The following is a 20108-nucleotide window of genomic DNA, read 5'->3' on the forward strand; positions in this document are numbered from 1 at the left end:
CACAGCACCACCGTGACTGACCCCAGGGACTTGTCATTACTTTGGGGAAGGAAAGGGAATCATTTTACACACAAAAAGAGGTACAAAGTCTTCTCCAGTAATAATACTGTTAACATCTCCCATGGGAAAAGGAGGAATAGGAGATGATGGGCTGAGGCTTATGAGATCCCTGAAGTGAAGTGACTAAGCTGGAGGAAGGAAAAAAAGATGACAGTGTTAAGAACAGTTACTTGGACACTTGCCAAGTGAGCCTCCCTGCCCAGGGACGGAAAGGACTCCTGTGACCAACCGGCAACGCCTGCTGCTGGTAGAAGCCAGCGACTGGACTTGTCACACTGGCAGGGCAAGAGACACAACCATTCCTTTCCCATGGGAGCACTTGCTTCCAGCAGCCTTCAGCTGCAGCCCGTGGTTATTACACTGGTACAACCTGACCCGTGGTGCAGGCTCCCTCCTGTTTGATGGCCACATGCATTCAGGACAGCAAGCAGCTGTTCTTACTCCAAAAATACTTAATTCTCTTTTTAATAGTGTAGGTCAAGTCCTAGTTCAGATATGACTTTCTATATAGAAGCAAACTGTTAATTCTCTCAACTCTGAGCGATTCCCAAGGAGCTAACTGATTCTCTCCAGGTTTTATGCTTGGATTTTTCCACCTCCGTTTCTAAGAAAAACAAAAAATGCATAATGAAACTTGGGCAATGAAAATTTGTGACAGAGAAATACATAAAAAGCATTCTAAAAATCTAAACCAGCACACCGCTTAAATGCCAACTTTTAAAACTATCACAGGTTCACTAATCCCCAGTGCAATTAGTAACGTGGATGAAAGCATCAGCCTAAATCCCATTTTTAAGTCAGAGTTTGCTTTGTGACAACACCCAATTGCTGCGGTTCCCGTGCCGGGAGCGGGAGCCGAGCTGGGGCGCCGTCCGCGCCGGGAGCGGGAGCCGAGCTGGGGCGCCGTCCGCGCCGGGAGCGGGAGCCGAGCTGGGGCGCCGTCCTCGAGCCACTCCAGCACAGAGAGGTGGATCTAGGACGGCCACCCTGCCCCGCAGCCTGCGGCGCCGGCCTCGCACCTCCGCTCTGAGGGGTCCCAGCCTGGCCTCTCCCACATCCCAGAACCTCACGCAGAAGGGAATAATAAAAAAGGATTGCAAAAAATAAATCGGGTGGGAGAGGGGAGCCTGCATCTGGGGCTGCCCTCGAGCATCTCTCTGGGCTGGACGCAGTTCTCCCAGCAGCAAAGTCTCCCAAAATACACAAAACCCGCACTTGGAAGACCCTCAGAGAACTATATTGTGTCTACAGAAACAAATCCCAGTGCTCACCAACTGCCTGTTGCTCTGTGAGACTCGACAGTTCAGTTTTCTGGCTTTGACCACTTTTATGCTTGGCTCTGGAAAGTCAGCAATTACTTACAAGCCCGGTAAAATAATGGAGCAGATATGCTTGTCGCAGCATTCCTACCCTGGGAAGCTGCAGGACATCGAGTAAGCTTTTAAAAAAAGAACACACAAATGCAAGAGGAAGATGACAAAGTATACAGGACATGATAGTTCAAAATATAAGCCCACACAGCGCAGAACCCACATGAGAAAGATGAGTCCCAAATGGATGGCACAGACTATCAATCTCTGGAGCTCCATATCTGAGTGAGCTCCTGCTATGAACGCAGCGCTGCCGCACGCTGTGCTGGATGGGCTTTGCAGCGGTTTACCCACGCACGCCCAATTAAAAGCCTCACTTTGCAGTGTCAAAGCTCAAAAATAAATTCTCAAAACAGAATTGATAAAGTTGTGTTTTCATCCATGGAGAGATTGCTGTTCCTTGGACAACTGCACCAATCTGTGTGAAGTTTTGATCTGGGGCTAAAAACAGTTGATCAGCACATTTCCCTAGAGAAAAGAGTTGGACCAAATTGCTATGTTAATGGAGACATATCAAGTCATGTTAGGGGAGGAATATTTACTGTGAGAGAAAAAGGCACCTAACACGTGCCATTTTGATCAAAGAGCTGCCTGCCAATGAGACGCTCCCTGCTGAGTTTTGAAGGGTTTCGCGCCGCTGGGCGAGCCACAGAACAGCGGGCGGCTGCAGCGTGCGGAGCCTTCTCCTCTTCTCCTCCTTCGACACACAAAGCTACGGAGCAGTCTGGTTTGCTCACCAGGTTTCTTCTCAGATGGCTCACCCTGCGCTGCAGCCAAATTCTCAGAAAAGCACAGCCAGAGGGTTGTGGGTTTTTCCAGCTAACTAATGTAACTAATTAGAAGGGACAATACTCCCTTCTTAAGGGCTTAAATGAGCTATGGATGGAAAGATGCTGTTTACAGACTGCTCTGCCAAACTAACAGTAAAAGCCACTGGTTTTGTCCATTTCCAGAACCACATTGTGGGGACATGTTGGAGAGGTCCACCAAGAGCTCAGAGCTGGCTTGGCACACAGCTCCCGGGGCCGAGCAATGGATTTCCAATTGTTAGTAGCCTCCGAGTGCCCAGACAGCACGGATCTCTCTAGAGCTGAGTAGGAGATGTGTCTCCATATTTCACCTCTGAAAAATCTGGGACACAATAACTCAGGCTATAAAACCAACTTGCAGCACCCATATTGAATACAGCAGAGAACAGGTGACAGGCTTTGTTCCCAAGTACATCATTTGGAGACTAAAAATGGCACCGTTTCCAGCTGGAGAAACTAAGAATGTAACAAGACAGGCAACGCAAAGCCTGGAAGGGAAGGAACGCAGCTTTTTGAGAAACAGCCTCTGGACTCAACTTGGAAAAAGACAGATTTAACCTAACATTCTTTTAAAAATACATTTAGTTCCCAAGTCAGCTCAGTTTCCTTATGGGCAGCCCTTGGTGAAAGCAGAACCACAGGATCATCAAAAGGGTAGATTTTTAACACCTCAATGTCCATGTGTTGACTGAGAGGATGGCATGGAAAAAAGGAGAAGGTTCGGGAGCACTTACCCACGCAGAGGATGTTGAAGCAGAAGCCTTGTGACGTTGACTTGTTGACCAGCTGGTCAGGGAGGCTGTCGAAGCCCACATGGCCAGAGAGGGACAGGTTCCTAAGGTCATCGCTCTGTAATGGCAAGAAGAAAGGCGTTTAACAGGGTTCCAACACCAGTCTCGGTGAAGAAGGCTGTGCCCAGTCCTGTCGGAACTCTGGGAGGACACAGGATCTTTCTGGGTCTACCTCCCAAACGTGTTCTCCTTTATTTCCATCCAGCTCTCCACTGTGGGGCTCAGGAGCTAACACATGCTCAACCCCAGACACACCACCAGGCTGTTTCTCCATGCCTGTGACTAATAAACCATGACTCTAAAGCAAACTGCCAAAACCAGCCACTGGCTTTGAGGTGCCAGCATCACATATTGCCAGGGTTGCCTCAAGACTCTTTGGGCAGACCCCTGGACAAGAGAGTGAAACACGGCGGTGGGTGCGAGCAGGGCAGTTCCTGTTGAACCGGTGGGGCAGCTGGGTCTGCCTCCTCCATGGCCGCTGTACACCCTCCCCTTCTCCACAACAGCTCTCACAGAGGCCCCTGCAAGAAGCCAGTCTGGTTATCTCTTCCCTGGCAAACCACAGTTAGGCCAACATCCTGAGCACCAACTCAAACCAAAACCAAACCCCACCTTGACAGCCCTGGAGCAGCTCTGCTGTTCCTCCACACACTGGTCTCCAGAGGCTGCTGTCCCTGAGTTCAGACACTGGCCTCTTCTCCAAACAACTATTCCCAGCAAAGTCCCTCCACCTAGCCTGCACCGCTCAGCTAAATGACAGCCGTGGGCAGCCGCAGCCTGCTTTAGAGATGCTGGCAGCACCAGCTTCTTTCCCACAAAACCACTGGGCTTTGGGCTAGATATGGAAAGAGACAGCACACATCAAAACAGAATCAAAAGCGGAGGAGGACTCCCCGCTCCCCACGCAACTCCTGAGCGCCCCCGCTTCCCTCCTCCACACACACAGAGCCGCAGGAACAAAGCTACATCTGGATGAGCGTTGAGGAAAATACCCCAGACTGAACTTAAAAATACATTCACAAATTCTCTATGAAAGCCAACACGTAAAAGAAAAGTGCCTGAGTGTATGGTGCCACCACCATGGCTAAGAGAATCAGAGCAGGGGCAAAGGGCTCCTTTCTGCCATTCTAGCACATGCGGCTTGACACCCGTACTAGGTACTTGGGCCTTGTCTTAACATCTGAACCAGGCTTGCCTGAAGGCTTAAGATCACTACACGAGACTGTTCACCTCCGTCACTCCGTATACCAGAACGATACTGACCAGCAGCTACCACAGAAGCTCCAGAGGATTAAAGGGATGCCAGCCCTCTTCACTCAGGCTGGGTGAAAAACAAGCACATGAACCAAACACAACACACAAAACAACAACACAACAAAAACAACCACAACAACAACGCGAAAACCCACACACATCAAAAACCAACACAAGACAAGAGATCATCACCTCCTTTACCTGCAACAGTAGTTTTCTGGAAAAGCCCCGGGCAATGGAAGGACGCCATGGGATTTACGTGTGATGTCAATGGGTTAAATAAAATATTTGTTAAGGTAGTGTTTTTAAAACTCCAGTGAGCCTGGGTTTAGGATTAAGGAGCTCAGAGCAGATCCCAGAAAGCAACGGGTGCCCATGACTCACCGGCTTCACAGCAAGCGGTGGGTGTTGAACACCTCTGAGCACAGCACCAGTATCTCTTCCCTCGATATATTTTGGGAAAGCGAGTGCTGCCTCATCATCAGTTACTCAGCAGGAACACAAGTTGGACTCATCTCTTGCATCTGTGTCAGTTTATTCGCTGCACAGGTTTTTGGGTTTGGTTGCTCGCTCTTTTTTTCCTGCAAGTGGTAAACATCAACAGCAGAAGAAAACCAAACCCAGTCTTTTTAGAGTTTTTAATGGCACATATTTTTCACAAGCTGTGCCACATAACAGGAGGCAGAAGGGTAGTTGGGTATCTGCCCAAAACACCAAAACCCTCATGAAAAGCTCAGAAGCCCCAGGCAGAGGCAGAGATGAAAGGCAAACCCAAGCGCCTCCACCTCCCTAGCACTCCCCAGACTGCAGCACATCTCCTTGGGGGACACGGAAAACACACGCTTTTCTGTACAAGTACCGCAGACACGCAACTGGGACACGGCAGGAGAGCCAGAGACTCGAGTTCCTACATATCCACACACAACTGAAAGCGTTGTGCAGCATTACAGCCAGTCCCAGGGCACGAGGAGGACTCGCAGAGGGAGCACTTGTTTGGGGAGAGAGAGGTTGCCCTTCTCGGAGGAGGAGGATGAAAGGGAGGTACGCTCACTTATCTCCTCCCGCTGCAGCCAGCCCTCTGCTCTCACCGCTCCCCAGTAACCACGGGGGCGCTGACACTGTGCCCTTCTCTGCTCCCCACAGCACAGCTTTGGACAGCAGGCTGGAAGCCGCAGGACCCCCCATGACACTACGTGACCCCTCAGCCAAGGCACAGGTCTGCCAAGGATGGCAAAGCACAAAACCACCATGGACAATATTCCCAGTTAGCCTCATCTCATCAGAATAGGCAGTTCGGGGTTTATTAGCTTGACCTCGCTGCAGTGTCCAGCCCTGGGGCTGCCTGGGTACTGTGGGCAAGGACTGAAATCACTGAAAACTCAGCAGCAGCTCGTGAGCTCAGGTTTTATCAACACAGCAAAGAGCCTCTGCTGGAGAGCAACAAGCACGATTGCTCAGTGTAAAATTAGGAGAACAGGCAAGTGATTCACGCATTCAGTCTGGCAAAACAGAAGTGTTTTAAAAACAATGGGATACTAAATCAGATGGCCATGCTGCTCTGGCTGGGAATGGCTGTGACAAGCTCCTGGGAAGAGCCAGTGGGCTCGGTTTCCATCTCAAGTGAGTCGCCCCACGGTGAACCGGTGCCTCAAGCTGCAGAATGCTCCAGGGTGACACACCAAAGGCTCCTGCCCTCCGGAGACAAGCCCAGAGCCACTGCGTGCTCCCCACAAGCACCGATTCATTCCTCCTGCCCTCAGTCTCTTCTTCCAGAGGAAGGCGGCCGTGCTGCCCAGGCACTCACCCTGAGCCGAGAGGCACGTTATTACCCTGCCTCGCTGCCTTCTTCCCAAGGGAATTCCTCAGCTTTTCCCTCAAAAGGTTAAGAGGGTTGAGCATGTATTTGAGTACAACTCCTCCCTCTCTCCTATACTGCACGTAAACGTACCGCACTAAAACAACTCTGCTGTCACTGGCAGTAACACAGTCCTAAGAAATGCCTTATTAATGCACAAACAAGTCACTGAATCTGGAAGAGCTGACCTCTTGCAAGGATGCTAAAGGAACAACTGTTTGCCAAGCACCCTTCCTCGCTCACAGCTTCGGGAGCGATGGACAGGATCAGCCTGGGTAACGCCGCAGCTCCACAGACTCCCAGAGACATCAGCCAGCGTGCACCACATACGCTGCTGGCCTAGGGCGTCTGGACATGCTCATCTGTCAGTTTAACACACCCCAGGAGCAGTCGGAATTCTTCAACTCTTTCCTGTGACACACTTGCATCTCCTTCATAGAACCACAAATTACACGGCAAATCTTGCCTCCCTCCCTACATACCGTCCACATGGCCAGGAAGCAATTCTAAACCTCCAGAATTGTATCCTAACCCTACAAAAGCAATAGAGTAACATGAATAAATAAATGTCTGTTTATTGTGAACGATGCTGATCACTTGACTTTTCTTTACCGAGTGACCTACAATGCATCCCACAGTTGATATTTCTTGGGTTGACAACAACCATTCCGACGCAGTTATTGCAGCTGCTGGTTTTAACTCCAGCAGGGGAAGGGAAAAGGTACGTAAAGCAGAGCTGGGTCGCCGGAGGCGCAGGGTCTACTATGCATTATACCATCACTATAAAGAGATAAATAACCAGGATCCCATGGCCCAGCACTCTTAGTTTTAAGGGAAAAAATTTAATAAAAATCCTTGTAAAGACAAGGAAGGGTTTGCAATTTCAGAGCCTGCTAACTCAACTTCGGATCCGGTTTTCTTCATGCACGGCTCCTGGTGACAACGGTTCTGTAGGTCAAGCAGTGCTGTAACAGATGCTCTGCGGCAACCAGAGGGTTTGCCTGGATATAATTCAGCAAAGCTTCGTAAAACTATTTGTCTGACGAGGCACGTGCAAGGACAGAATCAGCTCATTCCTCCTGAGCCACAGCGGCTTGGCAGAGCGAGCAGAAGTAAGGGGAAACAAACTTCTTTTCCTTATTGGAGTCAGCAACAGCATTGCCTGTGTGCACACGGGGAGATGGGTATAAAGGAGGGTCCCAGGATTATAAATGCATCGCTTCTCCAGGCTCTGCACAATGCAGAGCTATGTCTTTATGCTTCAGAAGGTGTTTGGTAGCTGATCTGACACCAACTACAGCTGCTCTCCTCCCAGGTAGAACTAAAACAAGCCAGCGTCACTCGCAGGAGGCTGAGGCGAGCGGGTCCGCACGGATACCTGCATTTATTGTCCCGCTCTGCCCTCCTCACCCAGTCTGAACCACCATGACAACCATTCCTTCAACCACGCAAGCTCCCGGCTGAGCTTTCAAACTGGCGGCAAAGCATTCCCCGTTTCGGGCCCCCGTCCCACCGCCCCGCCAGCTGGGGTCACTTTCACACGGCCCCCAAAGAGTTAAAGAAAACAACAACGAGCCTCCAATTCGAGAGAGAAAAACGCTGGTATGTAAAATATTGAGCTCAACCACAAATATGAAGCAAGTGTTTAGTTATTGAGGCCACACAACTTCGGAGGCACCTTTAAGAAACTCTGAAAGCTTTTATTGTTGTCAGCAGCTCGGGCTAACTGCATTTTTGTCCCATTACTGGGCACATGTTCCTGTGTTTCTGAGGTAATCTTAGATGCTGCTTCCAAAGCCGGGGACCTCAGAGACACTTTAGCCTGCTCTGACAAAAGTGGCGGCTCAGGAGACAGCAGCGAGCACAGAAACAAAGAGCACTGGAAGAGACGGCTCTGTGGTACCCTCGTCACCCCCAGCGCGGGTCCCTGCTGGCAGGACATGAAGTGTTCCCGCACCCGTGCCAGGGCCAAGCTCGCTGCCGAAGCTCCTTGAAACGGCACACACAACCTCCCTCCGTTTGCTTACAGACTTAAGCCGTGCTTAAACCCTTATATCTTGCGCAGGGAAACTCAAGTATGATCCTATGAGCAGAAAAGAAAGAACGAATGATTGTTTTCCTCTCTTTGCCATTGCTGGTGCAGTCATGCCACAAGAAGACAGCTCATAGCAATCAATGGGTTAATCAAAGAAGGAAGGACTCTTTCAGGTTGTTGTTTTAGGCTAGGATAACCATCAGTGTCGCCAGCAGAACAGGGGGAGCTCCTGTCCCCATGCTGCTGCTGCAAACTCAGGCAGATGTCTCCACAAGCTACTCAATTCTGGGAGATCTTGTTTTGCCCCCTTTCCTCCTCTTTCCGTGCAACAGGAAGAGGAGAATCTTTTGGAAAACATCATTCTGTAGGTAAGCATGCCAAGCAAAGCATAAAGCCCGATCAGAGCGGTAGGCAGGCTGGATGGCCAGTGCCTCCCACCCTGCCACCGACCGTGCGGCTGCCTCACGCCTGCAACCAGGGCACGGAGCTGGACCTCAGCAAACACCTTGTTCTTGCTGCACAACGCTGGCCCCAGCTGTGGCTGCTCTGTAGCACACAGCTTCTCAATAAAGCCTCCTTCATACAAAGTCCCCCGCCCAGCAACACGTACAACGACAGCAAGCAGCCAGGTCTCCCCGCTCCCGGTTATGAGACACTACAACCCAAGTGTTGCGCCACAGTTGGCTCCCTCGCTCCGTAACCATGCGGGTCACAGGGAACACAACAAGGCTGTCGAGCATGCTGGGTTCTCCTCGTAATCCTGGAGAATCGAGACAGCAGAAAAGGTTATTTTGTGGGAGGACGGCTGGAAGCAATTTGGCCAACAAGGCGGTGGGCAGCAGCAGAGCGGGAAGGGGAGGTGTGGGACTCGCGCTGCCCCGCACACAAAGTACTGCTCTGCACATAGGAGTTTGGGCAAGGGAATCACCAGCCAAAGGAGGCTGCAGTGAGACAGAGCCGGGGGGGCCCAGAGGGGACACCCTCAGACACCGGGTGATGCTGGACACACATCAGCACAGACACGAACACCCAGAACTGACGGGGAAGGAAACGTTCTCTCTCCAAGACTGGGTTACAGACTCCCGCTCAGGAACACCCCACTTTCCTTTTTACCCTCACTGAGCTCCCTACATGAATGTCAGGATGACACTGGGGACAGCGAGCTGGCCCTGCCCACTTACAGCCCACCCAGGCTGTGCCTACCAGAGCCAAAGCCCTGCCCCGCTCCCAGCTCCCCAGCACCAACAGCATGGGGCGGGAAGCTCGTGGTCCCCCTCCCTGGCACCCAGCGGCAAACATCCTGGTAGCCAGCAGCCCGCAACCGCGAGCCACAGCCCCTGCCATGGGCACGCCACAGCCACACAGCGGGAAGACCGGGAAAAATGATACAGCCGCATTCTTCTGGGAGGAGGGAAGTCAGCGAAATCTTACAATTCAGAAGTGGCTGCAGAGAGCGGGAATGAGCCTTGGTCTTCCAGGCAAAACGTTTGGCTAAAGGTCAGCGCAAGCTCGGAGCACCTAAGTTCCATTTTCAGCAGGAACTGACATACAAGACATTTTCCTCCGCAGCTTTCCAGAAACCACAGAGCTTTCTATTTGGAGTAAACGTGACTAATGCCTCCAACAGCCCCTGATGTCAGAAACTGCTAACCAGCACAAAAAGAAAAAAAGAACTTGAGGGATGATAAGGACCATATGTGCATTCCAGCGAGGCTCGTAAACTCGGAGAAGGGGAAAGACAAAACAAAAAGAGAGGAAAGAGGAAAGGGAGGAAGGGGGAGGGAGAGAGACATAATGTTACAAACAAGAATTAAGACCATCCAAAAGCAGAGCCCAATGAGAACCAGATGCTCTCTGCTGCTCTGGCCAGCCTCTCCTGACAGGACAACCATGTACAATTAACAGCCTTTTTGACCACTTCTGTGAAGCTGATGAACCAAAATGTGAGTTGTTATGCAGTGCCAAGCTCCCCCAGCTGAAATGCTCCACTTTTGTTTCATTGAAAGGCCTGCAATTTTTGCAGTTTCCCCACCTTTTGTCTTCCCAAGTGCCACAGAAGAGGCAAACACAGCCCTTCTAGCATGCCCAGCCTCCTCTCAGCCAGACGCAGCCGGGACAGCCGGAGCACCCTTCCCAGCAGCCCTGAAGCAAGCGTTGTGGGTGGGGAGCAGGGCCCAGCAGCGCCGGTGGCTGCAGGGCGCTACGGCACCCGCGGGTCGGGAACACGAGGCCACTTCACACCAGCAATGCTGGAGAACATCAGCTTGGTTAAACTTGAGAACATGTCATCTTTAGAGTTAAACCCAACTCACCAATAGGGCGGAGGCTGAGAGAAGGCAAGAAGGCATATCACTACATGGACAGCAGAAATACATTTTATTTTTCAGTTCTTTTGCCCTTTTCCCAGACCTTCTGGCTGCACAGTCCCACAACACCGATACAAATGTAGTCCAGCATGACAGTGGAGAAGAAAAAACCCAACAGCCATTTCCTTCTGTATTCCACTGTCATGCACTTAAAATAGCCCTGAAACAGCTGCATCACAGACCGTTAAATAAGCAGATTTATACTTTGCTAAAAGCCTTTAGCTGGAAGCACAGTGCAATAGGGACTTGACACAGAGCAAAGTGTGATATATGGACTTGGCCAGACTCCCGCTCACAGTAACTCAGAGGCCGTTTGCAGGGATCTCTCCGGGACACCGATCCTGGGCAGGACAAGGCAGAGTCAACGCGAGCCCTGGAGCCGAACAGCCAACTCCTCCACAAGCCTTTCCCAGACTTCTACCAGTTCCAGTCCAGTTAAGGGTGTGAACACAACCAGAGCTAAATACAGAGATGTTTCAGAAAGGAAAGCAGCCCATAGGGCTTGTTTATAGAACTGTAACAAGGCAGCACAGTTCCAACAGCTGATTCAAACTAAGGGCCACTCCAAAGGTGAGAAGGAGCGGCAGACACCGCCGAGCAGGGCTGCCTTATCGTCCCCTCACCCTCCATCATCCTTCTTCAAAAACTGTAGCCACACATCAAGGGCACGTTTGTCAGCTCCCATTCAGCAAGCTCCTGCACTCAAAGGTGCCCTATGTCATGCTCAGGATAATTAATTAGCCCTGGGACCTACTAGCGGGATTTGCATTAATACTGTGCTTTATCACAGCAACTGTCTTCATATCAAAATCCTAAGACAACACTGACTTACACACATGGTGTCTCCAGTGCCAGGTACCACAGCACTGAGGATGAACAGATCTCGACTTAAATTTAAAAAAAATCATCATTCATCTACGTGATTTCACATCAGTGCAGTGGCAACTTGTGTTGGGCTTGGAGTTACCGGAGGGCCTAAAAGCAGCAGGTAAATGCACTCCTGGGATAATCCCTTCAGGGACTTGCAGGGCTCCCGCAGGCACGGCACACACTGCGATTCCTCAGGAAAACCTGACCAGACCATCACCACAGCGAAGCGTTGGTCCAGTACCACCCAGGTGGCAAGAGCTGGCTCAGAACAGCTCCTCTTTAACCCATGTCACATACACATGCTTGTACATCTCTGAGGATATCCAATTAAAGCCAGAGAAAACATTTCAGATTTAGTGAGAGGGAAAAAAACAGGACTCATCTAGCAATGCATACACTCAAATATGGTTCTGATGATGTAATGGAGACAAAAACAAAGCATGAAAACCAGACTTCAAGCTCTTCATAGTATGGTCTAATTGCTAAAGGAAGGTGATTCCTGAGTACGAAGTCCTAGCCCTTGCACCTGCTTTATAAAAAGCAAAAGGGGAATATGTAGCGCCCCTTACGGTACATGAAGCTCTCTAAGGGCCCACCGAAGTCATTCATCATTAATAAGAAAAGGCCAGCAATCAAGGAATATAGAGGGTTACAAATAACAGCGTTTGCTTTAGCATGCAGTTCTTTTTTTCAACAGGAGCACAAGTGGAATTGAGTTGAACTGAATCCACGTGCAGGGGAAAAGGTCAAGGTTTCTTCAATTATTTAGTTGACAGTTCTGAAACATCTTCAAGCTCTCAACTGACTCAACAGCAAAAACGCTCCCCACTCGCCTTCAGCCAGGCTTAGTTATACTGCCTGGAACAGGAAAGCCTGTACAGAAATTGTCATAAGTAGGACGGGCTTCAAGGAGCAATTCCCCATCTAGCTGAAGCACTTCCTTCCCTCCACCTCGTTACCTCCAAAGTTTTGTGGTCACCTTGAAAAAAAACGTTTTGTCTTTCCAAAAATATGAATTGGCTGCCGCTCCTCCAGAGGAAAGCGCATCTGATCTAGGTCCACCACAGTCACAACACTCGTGTCATTAAGAGGAGACGGAATTCAAGGCCACACGACACGAGCTTTGTCCGCCCTGATGGACTGCTGCACAGACCTCACACACCACAGGCAGCGCAACAAGGCATCTTCCTCCAAGCAGCCGCAGACAGGAATGTTCCCACAGCCCTCTCCACATCCATCACTCGCAGAGGGGAGGATCACAAAGGCGTTTGGTGACCACTGCAATCCTGGTGACGCTCCAAGTCGTAAAGAATCCCCAGACAGGACACCGGCAGTTGCCCAACATACACTCAAAAATCTTTCAACTGCATAAATGCATAAGAGAGATGGTTAAATAAACATCCATAGAACCAGAGGAAGAGATGAACTCTCTAGTCACAAGGACTCCAAGGACGAGCTTTGCAGCCCCAGTTCCTGGGTTGTGGCAGAGATAAGGCTTTTATTCCAGAGACCCAAACCAACTCCCATAAACACAGAGTCCCACTCAGCCCCGTATCTGTTTTCTGCAGTGCTGTTTACATTGAGCTATCACCCACCACCAACCCAAAAGGAAAAAGCTTTTCTTTGCACTCCAGCTGCAACTACAAGTAACACAATGTAAGAGATATTCCAGAACTCTCCAGCACAGCACGGGCTGCCCAAGGCTTCTTACCCAGAACAGCAGAACTCCCCTCCAAAGCTGAGCACTTCTGTCCTCTCCAAAACACCGCCTGGGCTTCTGACTGCTAACAGACCACCAAGGACACACAGCTACAACACCTCTTTGGCTTTTGCCCGGGCCAGAGCAGCTGGTACAGTCCCCGAGATGCTCCACCGAGCAGATGTCTCCCAGAGGACAGTGGGGGACTTGAAATCACATCTCATGCAGGAATCAGCCTGCGCTGAGCGTTTATAGAAATACTGTTAGTATTTTCTTTTGGAAGTTTTTGTTTGCTACGTGTAGTTGTTCAACATAACACCTCGTGTTAATAAAACTTTGCAACAGCTAAAAGACAAATATTTTTCTCTTGCTTATTTCCTTCTGCTGCACATTTAAACATCGTGGGCTGCGTTTCGCTGCCGAGCGGGCTCTTCCCACAGGAGACCAGCCTGGGAAACGGCCCGGCAGCGAGGGATCCTTCCCCCAGTTCTGGGCAGCAACGCCTCACTTTAGACTCGCCCAACGAGTTTCTTCTACAGGAACCTATTTTCCCAACACCTCTGTGTTACTGAGGCAGGAATTCCTGGGGAATAGAATACATAGTTTCAGTTGTGCAATTGGGCATTTACTGCAATGAGGCCACACCACAGTGCGCTGGACGCACCAGGCTCCCGCGCTGTCTGGACAAGCGTTCCCACCAGGCCAAGCTCCGGTCACAGCAGCAGCATCAGCCCACAGACACTTCAGCTCCCTTGCTCTTCTATACAGTGACGATTCCCCCAGCGCAGCCGACTTCACAGCCAAGCGCTCCTCCGCAGGAAAAGGCACGTTTCAGAACTCCGTTTCTGAAGGCTACGAATTTATCAACTTCAGTAAAAGCAGCAACCTTGTCTGTGAGAGAGATGTCTAGGAGGGAACTGCTCCTGAGCCACCTGAAACAAAGCCGACCTGAGCTGGGGGAAATCCAGCCCTTGACTTCTCTGCAAAAATTCAGGAGTGCAGACAAACCTGTAATTTTAAAATTGCTGCAGCTACACTACACACCCAGCTGCCTTCAGTGCTGGAAGCAGGGCTGGCAGCGACTGAAAGGTCTGGGATCACCAACTAATACTGGTTGTGGCCTCAGCCAGAGCCTGGCAATGGCTTTTACCCTTCTCCCTGCCTGTCTCCTCTCCACCTCTTGGCCAGGGCTCACACTCGCTGCCAGGCTTTCCGCCACGGCGCTAACAATTCCTAAGCAGCTGGGCTCCAAGTGTCCTGTTTTACAGCCTGCAACTCCTTGCACATCTCGAGCTCAGCAGCGTCAGTGAACAGCCCCAGCAAGACTCTAAGCAGCGTACCTAGATTTTGAGAGGGGGGGAGTTCATTCTTCAGAAGACAAGACCAATCTCACGTTGAACTTCCCACAAACACCACATCGGCAATCAGGAAAAGGCCAAGTGCAACACTGGATTCCTGGGGCTGGGAAGGAGGAACCTGGGGAAGGAGAACTCTCTTCCGGAACTTCCCACATGAAACAAACAATAACCAACTAAAGCGTGGAGGTCCCACAGCTCCCCTCACACAAGCAGGTTCAGATGCTTCTGAATCTTCAGCCAACTGCTATGTCTTCATAAGCCCTTATTTTCTTTTTTTTTGGCCAACAACTTAAAATTTTACCCCAGAAAAAGCCGCATATGTACCCCAAAACACCAAGTCACCACCCCAAAACTGAAGAAGAAAAAAACAATGGGAGCAATGTTTAAATGCACAGCAGAAGGAAATAAGCAAGAGAGAAATATCCTCCTCTTAACTGCTGCTAAGTTTGATTAACACGAGGTGTTATGTTGAACAACTACACGCAGCAAACAAAAACTGCCGAAAGAAAATACTAACAGTATTTCTATAAACAAGCTCACATTAGTGGCTAAACTCCAGACACTAATTAAATGCATCCTGTAACCATGAAGTTCTATTCTTACTCATAAATAATTCTGATACCTTCATCCAAAACCTACTGTCAACCTAAAAGGCTCCAGTGCTCCAGTCGTAAGTTTATTCCAGTAGGGAAACAAAACAAAGCCTAAAACCCCGTGACACCTGAGGAAGCACATTGCACACAACCTGGCAAAAACCGCCACGGTTCTGCAGGACCGAGTGCCCCGGTCAGCAAGTCTGTCCCAGAGAACACGCAGGGGGCGCCGCGGCAGGGGAAACAGTGTCTTCTGTGGGCTTAGGGGTGGAGGTCCCCCCAGCCAGCAAGGGAATAGCCCCTGCTGCACATCCCAACATCACCCCACGGTGAGCTGATACAAGATACTGCAGTCACATACTGAAAACCGATTTATACACTGGGGAGGAGGCAGCCATGTGTTAACACCGCCGTATTCACTTCATTAACCTAATTCATTTAATAACGCATAACTAACGAACACAGCTATGTTATGCATGGTTTCCTATGGCTATTCTAAGATTCCTCCAATAAAACTGCGCACGATCATAACTCGGTGACGTGTTCCTCATCAATGTCTCTGACCCTGTGGACTGTGCCAGTGATCTGCCATTTCCAGGAGCCCAGAAGAAGAGGGTCAGATGGCCTTCGGCCACCACCCTGGAGCAATGTCAATTAGCAGGCACAGTTCTCATTTGGTAACTCTCTGCACTATCAAAATCAGACAGAAATTCCTTTAAAATCTGTTAAAAATACAATATACAGCTTTATGCCTTTTGACCTGATCAAACTATGAGGACTTGCACCTCAATGCAAACAAACTTTCTGGTTCTCAAACTTTTCCCTAGACCTCTTAGCATCAGTAAGGGTGTTGGTTGATGTTAAGCTTCTTGATTGCTCCCTTCCATACCAGTTCCAGAAACAGCCTTCCTATTGCTATTATCTCTCAATCTCTCCATCCCAATGCATTCCTGCGTGTTCAGTGATCTCACAGTATACGTCACAGCTCTAGAGCACTTGAGGATTACGTTGCATTTTCTCCTGTCCACTCAAAAGCCCTGACATTTCCGACAAGACAGGCAGCAAGCAGCCCCTTACGCACCCAGCAGGAGCACCACTTGGCCTGGAAATGGTAGATGCTCCTGCGGCAGGCAAAGGGCAAAGCTCCAGGAGCACAGCCACCAGGTTAGCTGAGGCTCGCACCGCCAGCTCTGCTGCGGGGATCCTGCGCTGTGAGGAGCAGCGCTCCCTGCTGAGCACGCCAACTGCGGACCCGGCTCATTGTGCCAAAACAACAGGGGCTGCTGCAAGCGTCATTTTCCTTCCTACGAAATGAAACATTTACTTGCAAGGCTCCGCTGGCCATAAAGACTTCCCCGTGCTTCCCAGCACCATGGCTCTGCCAGGAAGCGCCACCAGCAAAAGCATGGTTTGGTTATCAGTGTCATTCCTAAGAAAGAGAAGACACTTTGTGTCACAGCCAACGCTTACTTAAAAGATCACGTGCTTTATGGGAACATGGGGTCTTCAGCCAGAGGACAGCGAACTTGATTTGAGCAGGTCACTGACCGCTGCTCCAGGGACACAGATGTCCCTGCTGCTTCGCAGTGAGCTCACAGCACCAATGTGGCCCTGCAGAGCTCCAGCGCCCCAGGTGAGGCGGGCAGCAGGCTCTGCGGGCTGTTACCCTACAGGTGACAGCTACAGACTGAGCTACAAAACTGCCAAGTGCCCCTCTCAAGCAATAATGCCCTGCCAGCCCCTGCGGGTCTGTGAGGAGCTGCTGCTCGGCAGGTTTCCATATCTGACGCAACAGCCCAACCGCCAGGAACAAACCTGACAGGGAGTTTCACCTACCTGTCTGAAGACCACGTCTTCTCCATCCAGCTCCTGGGCTCTCCTACCACCAAAAATAACCCTGCAGAAGGCAGCCACTCCAGATGCAATCACATTATATGGTGTGACCGCATCTGGAGGCGTAAAGTGCCAAGACACACCAGGTAACAGATGAACTACGACAAGCCTCCTCATAGTCTTCTGTAATTATCCTCAAAGCGACAGTGATTCTCACAGCCAAATGTTGTGTGAGAAGGTCTGCAAAGAGACACTCTGAACGTTCACAAAGGGGCAGCTATTACCTGTGGTGCTCCTCAGGTGTGAGGATACACTTGGTTATTAAAAGCAGCATGAGTGGAGAATGCCAGACTTCGATGGTGTTTCCAGCCCTGCCGCAGAGCGGCTGGACGAGCAGAGAGCAAACAACCCACAATTAGTGGGCAGCAGGCACCGACCCTGCCCTGCGCACCATCAAAGGCTTCACATCCACATACCAAGGCTCCCAGATGCTTTTGTGAGCCGGACCTTTGGCTTCTGGTATCTCAGTCCTGCTCTGCCTGCCGTGTCGCGACAATTTAATTAAAAGCAGGAGGCCGAAATGCTGCAAACAGGCAGGGGGGTGCTGCTGGGTTCACATCTCGCTCTCCAGTTTGGTGCTGAGGCAAGGACTCCCTTTCTTCAGCTGCAGGAAACACAAAACACCAAGCTCCGGAGCCAGATAATGGGTCTGTAATGGTACCAAACTGCCCCGGAGCTGCGAGATCAAGCAAGCTGGCACATCCCCAGACAGTCTGAGCACTTGAAATGAAAGCACTGTCTTCTCAAATGACAGCAATATTGCAAAGGCTGCTTGGGAAGAGCCGGTAGCTAAAAACCTCTCCCTGTGCTGCTCTCCACTTCTTGTTTGATGCACGAAGAATACTCATATTTAACACATGTCTGTTTACTGCTCCTCCTGCAGAACACCCTGCCCAGAGCCCACTGCTGCTCTGCAGAAGGACCAGGCTTCAGGAACTCAGCGTGACACTTCCAAACGTTATCCTGAAGCAACCCAATGCTCTTCTCCTGCAGCAGGCTGCTGCTCACAAGACCAGGGGCAGAGAGTTGGGAACCGCTGGCACTAACCCACATGCTCACTGGAATAGTGTTCTTCCAAATTCATAAATTATTCCACACGTGGGCTGCTGCAACATCCATTAGTGTTGCTAGAGCTCTGCTAAAAGGTTAAACAAGAGCCAGTGTCCACCCCCACAGATACATTTACGTTGGCCACCGTGTTCTGCTTTGACTGTCCACTCCAGCCATGCTTGGGCTTTAAAGGAAGGCAAAACCAGTCAGATCCAGACTTACAATTTCTGTCCTCCTGTCAAGACTTGTGCTATAGCAATCCTTTAACAGACTAGCGTTGAATTAAACCCACACTTTTAGTGCTCTTTGATACACCCCAAATGCAAGCAGCACAAATTCAGCAGCACACTCACTACCCATCTGAGCAGTGCCCACTGCTCAGATTCTCCTCCCCGACAGTCAAGCTAAGCACATACCTGGTAGAATTCAAATTCTTGCAACCTTTTAAATACAGACTAACTACATTCCACTCCTCTTAGTTGAAACACATAGCTCAAGGACAACTTCTAGAAGGGAAGAAAACATTTTGCAAGGCTGTTTCTCCAAATATCAATAAACAAGAGGATTTGCCACTAGCTTGCATGTCTTGCAGTTACGCCACGCTGTCTACCCACATTACTCACATTCCTAATCCTTGTATTCCTTTTTTTTCCTGGAAGCACCAGGATAGGCAGCAGGGCACGTCAGGTATCCCTCTGTAAGCAGAGCGTTAACTGTTTGGCTTGGCCAACTAACTGTGCCAGCACATACCACGTAACAGCTGAGCACGAGTCGACCAGAGCGAGAACGACTGTGACAGATGAGCCACGGTGCTGCTGAGCGAGCGGGCTCCACCTCGCCGCGCTCCATCTCTCTGCGGCAGCGAGGATTCAAAGGCCTGACAGAGCAGGTAAATCCTGTCACAGCTTTATGGAGCCAAACCTAAGGACTCAGGAGGACAAACACACCCCAGGGCAAATTCAGCCTGCTCTGAGCAAGCGCTTCCCGCGGAGGGAAACGAGATTAGTTCACATGAAGGAGCTCCCTGCTCTGACATGCTCCACACGCCAAGCGCTGCAGACCTGCCTATCCCAAAACTGGGGCACAATTCCCATGTGCAGTGCATGCTTTTGCCCTTGGCTCCAATTATTTAATATGAAGACACCAAAGCCAGGTATTTGCTGATGCACATTCCTTATTAACACTGCAAGGGCTAGAGATGCGGCTGTCTCCACCCTGCACTGCTCAAAGCAGTGGGTAACACACTGTGGCACACAAAGCACTGCATGGGGGGTCTGATGGGTAAATAACTGCCCAAGGACCTGGTAAGCCTTCAGAGAGGAAGGCTAATGCCCAACTATAGGACAAGGAGCTGGATTTGCACATGCAGCATCAAGGCTCCCACTCTGTGCGCAGCCTGTACCCACACCAGAGCCTGGTCCCGCGTAGAGCCGGCACACACAGACCTCCGCACAGGCAGAGCAGCCAGGGCAGCCCTCCCGTGGTGCACGATCCTTCTACTCACATCTCCCTGGGCCACTCGGTAGCCCCCAAGGGTGCAAACTGCAGCACGAGTCTCAAGAGCAGGCTTGCACAGCGGTACTGCTTGTGTAGGAGCTAGGAGAAAGGTACCTGTCCAGTTGACTCCATCCTCCCTCCTACCACTTAGCACCACTGATCCTGAAACTCAGGGCCATGACCCTCCTCTGCAAGGGACCACAACACAAATACCAGGCCCCCTGCCCTGAACAGCCTTCCACAGCCAAGATATTTCAGTGCACACAGTCCAGAAAGAGACCTATTTATCACAGTTAGTGCAGACGGGGACAGCATCTGCACACTCTTCTCTTGAGACTTCTTCCTGTGTTTGATACATAGGGACCAACCACCTATTTCATGCCAAAAGCATCAACCATTTTTTAAGCCTGCGTTAACTTGACACTGCCCTTCCTTGCATGTAACCCGCACCACAGCCAGCCCGCCTGGACTTACACTTCCAGCCTTCTGGTGCTTCGCACTGGCAGAAATCACCAGGCTGCTTGGTTAGGCTATAAAAAAAAACATTGCTTTCCTTAGGTTATATCAAAACCAAATAATGCACATCCCGTGGAAAAACTGCTCTTCTG

General features: G+C 50.5%; 1 protein-coding gene across 2 annotated transcripts in view; it reads right to left on the reverse strand.

The window, feature by feature from the left end:
* The window catches only part of SEPTIN11 (septin 11), a 50398-nt gene that overhangs the window by 21772 nt on the left and 8518 nt on the right, over window positions 1-20108 (reverse strand). For both annotated transcript variants that reach the window (XM_071808297.1, XM_065836095.2), the window contains exon 2: window positions 2974-3088. In XM_071808297.1, coding sequence (XP_071664398.1) covers window positions 2974-3088 — 115 coding nt within the window. The remainder of the gene's footprint in view (window positions 1-2973; window positions 3089-20108) is intronic.

This window comes from Patagioenas fasciata, chromosome 4, assembly GCF_037038585.1.
Source record: "Patagioenas fasciata isolate bPatFas1 chromosome 4, bPatFas1.hap1, whole genome shotgun sequence".
NCBI lineage: Eukaryota > Metazoa > Chordata > Aves > Columbiformes > Columbidae > Patagioenas > Patagioenas fasciata.